The sequence below is a fragment of the Heloderma suspectum genome, chromosome 1, assembly GCF_057233095.1.
Source record: "Heloderma suspectum isolate Gila_16-S chromosome 1, 16-S_ref, whole genome shotgun sequence".
Lineage (NCBI taxonomy): Eukaryota > Metazoa > Chordata > Lepidosauria > Squamata > Helodermatidae > Heloderma > Heloderma suspectum.
The window spans coordinates 139,406,167-139,415,555 of record NC_139458.1 but is presented as its reverse complement, the minus strand read 5'-3'; the positions used below and the strand labels follow the sequence as shown (position 1 = coordinate 139,415,555).

Sequence of the window (9,389 nt, the reverse complement as noted above, 5' to 3'; positions counted from 1 at the left end):
TGACTTGAAAATAGCAACAGTCAACATGTTGGAGCTACATAGATATTAAAGGAGTATTGACCTCAACATGGTATACTGTCATTGTATACATTGCATATATACTATCAAAATATTATAGTAATGCAGAAAAGCAATCATAATGAAAGACTTAGTGCACCCTACATTATGTTGAAACTTGGTTTAGATTTGTAATGCATACATGCCCGTGAAGAGAGTCTAACAAATAACAAACAACTCTTGCAATATACATTTCTGCATACTGATTCATAGAGTTAATATTTATTGCTCAAGTACAAACACTGAAAAGTTGGACTGGCAAGTTGTATTGTGCAAATGTATTTTGTTACTTAAAATCAGGGCCAAACTACACCTATTGTTAAATGTGTGGTTTGGAATTCTGTGTATTTTTTAAACTGTAAATATCAGCCACTGGGGGACTTCATTAGAATTGGGACTGTAGTGTGTGGGGAGAGGGGGCTTAACCTTTCCTCTTGTACAATGGTCCCCCCAAAATTTGCCCCCAAGCTTCCCTCCCATGCCAAATAGCAGCTTTGGTGTGTGAGTGTGTGTTGATTTTTGGCGGGATGATGGCATGGGAGGAAAGGGTAAATCCTCACTCTGTGCACTGAGGTCCTGATCCAGACTGGGCCCCCAAACAGCTTCTGTTAAAAAAGAAAAGAAAAAAGACATTTGCAACATAGTGGCCTCCACCCAAGCTTGCATGTTCATTGCAAAAAATAAATAAATGGCCAATGCCTTTTCTTCAGAATTTCTGGGAACAAAACGGATTTCTGAGTAATTTTTTTATGGCTAATTTCACTTCCTTGTTTCTTAAGGCATAAATCATTGGGTTTAGTAGAGGGGTTAGAAAGACATAACCCAATGAGATCACTGTGTCTTGCTCTGATGAGGAGGCAGACATTGGTCTCAAATACACAAAAGAAGCACAGCCAAAGTGTGTTATCACCACAGTGAGGTGGGAGGCACAGGTTGAGAATGCTTTCTGCCTTCCCAAGCTGGAGCGGATCCTCAGGATGGCAAAGAGGATGTAGATGTACGAGACACAGATCAGCACCGATGTGCCAAGCAAAATAATGGCACACAAAGTAACGATCTGAATGTTAGCCAGGTGGATGTCAGTGCAAGCCAGTCTCAGCACAGGTGAGAGGTCACAGAAGAAATGTCTGATTTCATTTGGCCCACAGAAGGGCAACCTGAAAATAAGGATGTCAATAATCAGTGATACGAGATATCCTGTCACACACGATGCCACTACCAGCTTGGTACAAACCCTTTTGTCCATCAGCACCTGGTATTGAAGTGGGTTGCATATTGCTACATACCGATCATAAGCCATAGCAACCAGCAGGAAACAGTTGTTTGCTGCCAAGCCAAAGTAGCAAAATATCTGCACAGCACATCCCGCAAAGGAAATAGATTGATTGCCTGTCCACAGTGTCACCAGCAGCTTGGGGACAATGACAAATGTGGTACAGGTTTCTGAAATAGAGAAGGCAAAGAGTAGAAAGTACATAGGGCTGTGTAGAGTCCGGTCAAGCAGTATGACTGACATGATGGTGAAGTTGAAGGCCAGGATTGTGCTATATGCAAAGGAGAAGATCAGGAAAAGTATAACTGGTTGCTTCCCAAGAATGGAAGACCCCAGCAAGAGAAATTCAGTCACGGAGCTGTCGTTGCCTGTATTCATGTTTTAAGCATCAAAGCTATCTGACCTGAGGGGAGAACAAGGTGAAGGCGAGTAAGTGTCAACATTATTTCCCAAGTGATCCAAAATGTCATCTGATGCTTAATTGAAGGGATTTATCAGAAAAGGCAAATGTGCATGGAATAGGTGGAAGTTGTGTAGAATAGCTCACCTTGCATGAAAAATAATACAACACTCAGACAATACCGAGTTAGATACAGATGAAGTGCCACCTCTGCCAAATTCTGAGGTGACCTCTATACCACCAATTGATGGAGTGCCCAGACCTGCCCGTTCACGATATCCCTGCTTAGTCTTCTGCTAGTGTCTTGGTCTAACTGTAAATGCAACCCACTCCCCCCCCATCATGTATTCTGAGGCTGAATAAACACATCAAAAACAAATGAAGAACCTGGGCCCTACCAATAATTATCTCCCTCTTCTTAGGGTTTGTTATATAACACAGGAAAGAGAGGGAAAAAAAGGGTTATTCTCATTCAAATAGCTGGCATGGTCTTCCACCTTGAAAACATCCAGTATTATTTATTTATTTATTAATTTATTTATTTGGAATATCATATGCTGCTTCTCTATTAATCTTTTTATTGTGATTTTAATAAAACAAAACAAATCAGGAAAAATGAAAAAGAAAAGAAAAAGGACAATGAATTACACGCATATCGATATTTCATTAAATACAACATTCTAAAAACAAGAGTTCTCAAAGACATGAGATTATGTGCAAGCTTCAACAACGAGTTCTCAAAGCAGTTTACACAGTAAAAAGGTGGCTCACATACATGTGCCAATGAGTTCTTTACAGTCTCAGCTGGGGAAGGCCTTCATGTGTAGATCCTCCACCCTTGAACAAAAGAACAGACTCCCTCACCTTACACCTGGCTGTCTACTTGGGTCCTGGCAGTCTTGGAAAGCAGCCCTCCCTGGAAGCACCCCAGGCCAAATCTGGAAGCGATCAGATAACCATCAGGCCAAGACATCAGTGCTGCTCCTGCCACAAAGTTCTTCCCTCAGACAGCCCATTCCCTCAGTTTACATGGCTATGTGTGTCTACCCAGAAGTTTAAATTAAGGGAGAAACAACCAGCCATATTCACATAGAGGTATTCAGGAGTGGTATTCCCTAGTTAATGGAATAAGAAAAAAGAATTGCACAACAATGAAGGTAAAACAAGCTAAGGGATGGATCTTCTCTCTGCAATCTAACAAGGCAGCATCGATGCCACTACTGAAATTATTGCAACTAAGGTGGGAACAACATTGTTATTAAAGGGAATTTTAAGGGGATACGGTAAGTAGAAATGTAACTAGAGATGTCGCATCTTAGTAATTTAGAAACCATTTCTCACATGGTCCTCTCTATGAGGCTTTAGGAGCAAATTCTGTCAAATTTGTCAATACCATTTTTGAAATGAGCATTAAAACAGAGAAGGAAGAAGGATGGATGGATGCAGGAGTGCATGGAAAGACAGATGCCATCACCAAGAATCTTACCTCCAACTAGACAGAAAAAGCTCTACTTATGGTGGACCTGTGTTTGCTTTTGTTACTGTTATTAATATAGGGCTTAGTTCACCATGTGGGATATGTTCCCCTGATAATGTAGGCAACTCAAACTTGGATAAAATAATTCATCTCTGGAGTCAGATGGCAGAGGTGGAGGTTCTGGTTGATAAAGCTGAGTATTGATATGAACTGTGGACATTGCTTCATTTCAATTTTGTTTTATTTATTACATGTCTATACTGCCCAATAGCCAAAGCTCTCTGGGCCATTCAAAAAGAGTGAAACCCTAAAACACAAAGTAAAACATAATATAAAGCCTTAAAAATTTAAAACACGATAAAACCAGAATAAAAACAAGCAGCAGGAAAAGATATAAAAACACAACACCACATTTAAAAACAAAACTAAGGATTAAAAGGCCTGGGAGAACAAAAAGGTCCTCACCTCATGCCAAAAACCCCACAATGTAGGTGCCAGGTAAGCCTCTCTCACAAAGGCATTGCAAAACTGGGATGCCACCACCGAAAAGGCCCTCTCCTTCATCTCATTTGGCAGGAGCACCCAGAAGAGGCCTCTGAAGATGCTGTTAGGGTCCCAGCAGATATATGTGGGAGGAGACAATCTTTCAGATAACCTGGCCCCAAGCTGTTAAGGGCCTTGACAGTGAATACCAGCACTTTGAACTGGGCCATGAAATGGACTGGAAGCCAGTGCAAATCACAAAGCACTGGGGTAATACGATCATATCATCCAGTCCCTGTTAACAACCTTGCTGCCCTAGTTTGGCCCAGCTGAAATTTCTGAACTACTTTCAAAGGCAGTAATGACAGGTTACCAGAGCATGGATAACTGTAGCCAGATGGTCTCTGTCCAGATAGAATCACAGTTGGTATATCAGCCTAAGCTGATGAAAGGTGCTCCACACCATGGAGGCTACCTGTGCCTCCAGTGACAATGGTGGGTTCAAGAGGACCCCCAAACGATGAACCTAATCCTTTAGGGGGAGTGCAACCCCCTCCAGAACAGGTTGAACATCACTTAGTTGTGGAGATGAACCACCCACTAAAAGCACCTTAGTTTCCTCCCATTTTTAGGGAAGGTTCTTGAGAGGATTGTGGCAGAGCAACTGCAGGCACACTTGGAAGATGCTGATTATCTAGGCCCATTCCAGTCTGGGTTACTATCTGGTTATGGGATTGGCTCAGCCTTGGTTGCCCTGGTGGATGACCTCTATCGAGAGAGAGACAGGGGGAGTGCAACCCTGTTAATTCTGCTTGAACTCTCATCGGCTTTTCATACCATTGACCATAGTATCCTCCTGGATCAACTCCGTGGGATGGGTATCAGAGGCAATGTGCTACAGTAGTCCAACCGATGGGGCCGATTTCAGAAAGTAACATTGGGTGACTTTTCCTCAGCCCCTTGGCCATTGATCTATGGGGTTCTGCAGGGCATCATCTTGTCCCCAATGTTGTTTAACATCTATATGAAGCCACTGGGATCAGTCATTAGGGGATTGGGAGCTAAATACCATCAGTATGCTGATAACACGCAGTTCTATCTCCCTGTGACATCTGAATCAGGAGAGGCTGTGCAAGTCCTGGACCAAGCCTAGACTTAGTAATGTGGATGCAGGCTGATAAACTGAAGCGGTATCCTGGCAAGATGGAAGCCCTGTGGATGAGTGGCTCCTGGAGATGGACTCATTGCCTGTTCTGGATGGGGTTGCACTGAAAGATCAGGTTTGTGTCTGGCAGTAGGCCTAGATCCATCATTGTCGTTGGAGGCCCAAGTGGCTGCTGAGGCTTGTTGGAGTGCCTTTTACCAGCTTTGGCTGGTTTGCCAAAGCTGGTAAAATGGCACCTTGGACAGTGGTCTGCAAGAGCTGTTAGGCTGGGGTAGTTCCTTGTGAAAGGAGCTGTTGCTCCAGCAAGGAACAAGCCGCAACTGAAGGCTTAAGTAGGCCAGTCAGCTCAGGTCTTTCAGAAGCTCCACCTCCCACTGGGTACTGACTACAGCCTTAAAGGGCCCATGCTCATTACCATAGCTGTAGGCTCCTATGTGGCTGAGGGACCCAAGAGGTTTTGGGAGAATGATTCTTGAGACTGAGGTGGATGGGAGGGATGAGTCCTTGGGTTTGTGGGGTGTGAGAGTGGTTCCTGAGGGTCCTTCCTGGAGTGGTATGACCAGTATCTCATTGGGTTCAGAATCCTCTGAGCCTCCAGATCTGGGGCCATGACAAAGACAACCAATGGCAATGTTCATTGTATTATTTATTAATTTAAAACATCCAATAGATTCCAGGGAAGTGAACAGAAAATATATCACAATAACACATGGATATATACAAGAAACCATAACATTAATGATAGAATGAGGCAGCAATTAAAGGCATGCAGCAGGGCAAAGCATTTCTCAAATGAAAATCCCTGGGGGTTTGTTTTGTTAACATAGTGCTGAAAAGAAAGGCATGCAGGAGCCAGGCATATTTCTCTAGAAAAAGCATTCCATAACGGACCACCACCACCAAAAAAGCCCTGTCTTTTTTTGTTTCATGGCACACTTGTGATAAGGAAAGTACTTGGAGAAGAGCTTCAGCGGAAGATCTTAAAACATGCAGATTTAGCTGATAAAACAATTGTTACAGGTCTTATCCGTCTCAAACAATTGAGATGTATTTGGAAAAGGGGAGGGGGAATCCCTCAATTTGGCATTTGCAAATGAAACTATAGGGCTTTTTTTTTGTAGGAAATTTAAAATGATAAACAAACATGCAAAAGCTGCCAGTTTGGAAGGTGCGCAATACTGTCTTTTAGCTCTGGTGTCAGTACATGTTTTGTCAAGTTTCCCTAACTATAGGTATCCCTCTACCCTGACTGGAAAATAATGTCCTGAAAAGAGAGAAAGAGGCTGTTGGCTGTCGTTGTCGCTGCTCTTGTTGTTTTGAGTCAGCCTTTCTTTTTCTGCATTGCTGTGAGACATGGCTGTGAGGAAAATGATGGTTTTCCCGCTAAACCATTTCCCCGCTACACTGTTTTCCACTCCACCCCTGCCCTGCAGCTCAAAATCACACATTATTCAAAGGCGGTTCCTCAGATGATTAAAGTATTTCAGAACTGTGCAATTGTTAGCAGAAAGACCGAGGCACCTGCCCGCTCCTTTTGATTATAGGATGCGTCCTGGAAGCCAGTATCCATCCAAGGACCCTTCTCATATTACTTTTGCAGTATGGTAACATCAGAAATGCTAGGTCACATGGATGTTATCCATGGCATACCACCCCTCCTCCCCGTACCTGCCTTTCTGGGACACCACCCCATACCTCTTTCTTGTAGGGGCAGCATGGTGTAAGGAGGAGCTGCAGCACAGGCTCCTCCCATATGACCCAGGTCTACTGAAATTCACTTCGCAGTGCAGGAGGGGCCGTTCTGTAGCTGTTCCCATGCCACGAAAGTAGCATGAGGCAGAGCTCCGATGTGCCTTGCTGGAAGCCATGAGTGCCAGAATGTGTTGACATCAGTGATGATAAGTAGCCAACTGCCCTCCCCCATGGTTGTGTCTTTGGGTAAACTTTCCAGTCTGTATAGTGTGCTTTAAAAAAAGTCTTTAGAGGTTGAGTGCTCTCCCACTGTATCATTCAAGCATGGGAGGAATCACGAAGCACAGCAAGCCAAAACAGTGGCAAATATCAGCAATGCCATCTCTTCCATGTGCAGCTGTGCCCCATCATTCCATTGACCATTTAAATTCCTTTGTTTCTCATCCTATTTTTTTTTTAATTTAGCAAAACAAAACAAAAAGGAAGGTAACAATTGTAGAGGATTCAGCCCTGTTTCAGGCAGCAAAATCTCATAGGCTGGCACTGTGCCCTGGCCCCAAGGAGTTCAGAACAGCATATGTGGCATCCATTGGTGTAATTATCAGACCCAGACCTGCTCAGTAAAAAATGGTCCTATATCAGGTGCCTTCAGATCAGGTGTCTTCAGACTATTGTCTTCAAAAAGCCATACACACCTCCCTGACGTATAATCTGCATGAATTGACTCCTATCCTTCATCTTCAGGTTCTGTGCTTGCTAGGTTTTTTTATCACTATGTTTTTATTTTGATTATGTTTATAAAAATAGGACCAAATTTGACAGTGCATCATATTTATTGTTGACAAAAGAGAATAGAAACTAGAGATGTTGGATCAGGACTTATCTTTACACACACATACACATATACCAATCCCATATTGTGCTCACTATAGATGATAAGTGAAAGCATCCAGGTTTTTCTCTTCTATCCTGGTAAAATAATTGTAGGAGCTCCTTAAGCGATAGGCACTGTCATCTAGTGGGCAATTATGGTAACAGTGTTATAAACTGCACCTGAATTGGTGGGTTTTGGGGTTTTGGGTTGTTTTTTTTTGCTTATCTCTGGGACAAACTACATGTTGCACACAAATGCATCTATCAAAGCCCTCATTGTTTTTTTTTCCCACTCCACTAACTGGGACACCAGTTAGGGGAGGGAACAGTCACCCAAACTAACCTTTCAAAGCTCAGTGGCCAGAGGGGAGCTGGGATGGGTGAATGTTTTAGGGTACAATAACATCACTGACACCACAGGCATACCAGCAAGGGCCAGGGATGTGAGTTATTTTCAGTTGTGTGGGCAAGGAACTGGAAAGTCCTGAGCTGACATCATCAGTCTGGCATGGACCCCTCTTCCCCACACAACAGTATAGTCTCTCACATGTTCAAACTCTCTCTCTCTCTCTCTCTTTCTCTCTCTCTCTCTCTCTCTCTCTCACACACACACACACACACTCACACACACACACACACACACACAGAACATATTCCATTCCTCACATGGGCATAGATATCAAAATATGCACATCTTTCCTCCTTGTATCCATCGGCATCTATCTGGATTAAACTTAGAGAGAACAATATTAAGGAAGAAAAGTCTGCTTTGATGGCTCAAGAATAGGCACTCTTCTTCCCCCCTCCACGCCCCATTTTCCCTGTCTTCCCCCCACCACAAGCTTTTATATCTAATCTCCATGCCCAGATAAATATAGGTCTGCAGACTTAGTTTGGATCTACCCCATTGTGAGGATGGAAATTAATGCTTGCCTTGCAAGGCATTCAAAGATTACAATAAAGGATGTAGTAAGGTATGGGACCACACCCATGACAGTTACTGTCTCTGAGAAACAACTTTACTTTCCAGCAGCCTTTTGAAAGCCTCTTTAACCTGCTTGTTTCTCAGACTGTAGATGAGTGGATTCAACATAGGGATTGCAAGGGTATAAAACACAGAGACAATTTTGTCCTGTTCCATGGAATATTTTGAACTGGGCCGTAAGTATATGAAAATGCCTGTTGCATAGAATATGGTGACAGCTGTCAGGTGGGAGGCACAGGTGGAGAAGGCTTTATGCCTGCCCTCAGCTGACTTGATCTTAAGGATGGTGACAAGTATGTATATGTAAGAGACAATAATGGTCAGGATAGTTACTGATACAATTGCCGTAGAGAAGGTGAAATGAATTATATCAATGACTCTTGTGTCTGAGCAGGAGAGCTTTAGGATAGAAGGCACATCACAGAAGAAATGGTTGATGATGTTGGATCTACAAAAGGACATATTAAATATAAATGAAGTCTGAACGATTGCATTCACACAACTTGTTAGATATGAGCCAGCCACGAGCAGATGACAGCGCTTATTGGACATGATAGCAGTATACAAGAGAGGATTGCAGATAGCTGTGAAGCGGTCGTACGCCATCAAACCTAGCAGAAAGCATTCACAGGATACAGCAATGCAGAAAAAGAAAAACTGCAAGGCACAGCCAGTGAACGAAATTGTTTTGCTTTCCATTGCAAAGGCCATCAGTGTTCTGGGAGCGATGACACTGGAGTAACCAATGTCGAAGATTGACAGATTGCTTAAGAAGTAGTACATGGGAGTGTGAAGTCGGGAGTCCATCCTGATCATTGTTACCATGCCAACGTTCCCCACCAGGATCAGCAAGTAAACCAGTAAGAACACTATGAAGAGAACAAACTGTAGCCTCTGGTTATCTGTGAATCCTAGCAAAATGAACTCAGTCCTTGTTGTGAAGTTTCTCTCTGCCATTTATGCAAAGGATGCTCTCATCTGCTA

The 9,389-nt window shown here is 43.1% G+C and overlaps 2 protein-coding genes across 2 annotated transcripts; both read right to left on the bottom strand.

Annotated features, from left to right (window-relative positions):
- Positions 1 to 763: 763 nt before the first annotated feature.
- On the bottom strand, positions 764 to 1,708 carry LOC146358103 (olfactory receptor 10K2-like). Its single transcript, XM_084856792.1, has one exon. It carries the CDS (start codon positions 1,706 to 1,708, stop codon positions 764 to 766), a length of 945 nt encoding a protein of 314 aa, XP_084712918.1.
- A 6,709-nt stretch (positions 1,709 to 8,417) lies between these two features.
- On the bottom strand, positions 8,418 to 9,362 carry LOC146358102 (olfactory receptor 5AP2-like). Its single transcript, XM_084829135.1, has one exon. It carries the CDS (start codon positions 9,360 to 9,362, stop codon positions 8,418 to 8,420), a length of 945 nt encoding a protein of 314 aa, XP_084685261.1.
- Positions 9,363 to 9,389: the final 27 nt, after the last annotated feature.

Bases quoted from the DNA above. Each gene is read 5' to 3' on its own strand.
- LOC146358103 (XM_084856792.1), bottom strand. From the start codon at position 1,708: ATGAATACAGGCAACGACAGCTCCGTGACTGAATTTCTCTTGCTGGGG.
- LOC146358102 (XM_084829135.1), bottom strand. From the start codon at position 9,362: ATGGCAGAGAGAAACTTCACAACAAGGACTGAGTTCATTTTGCTAGGA.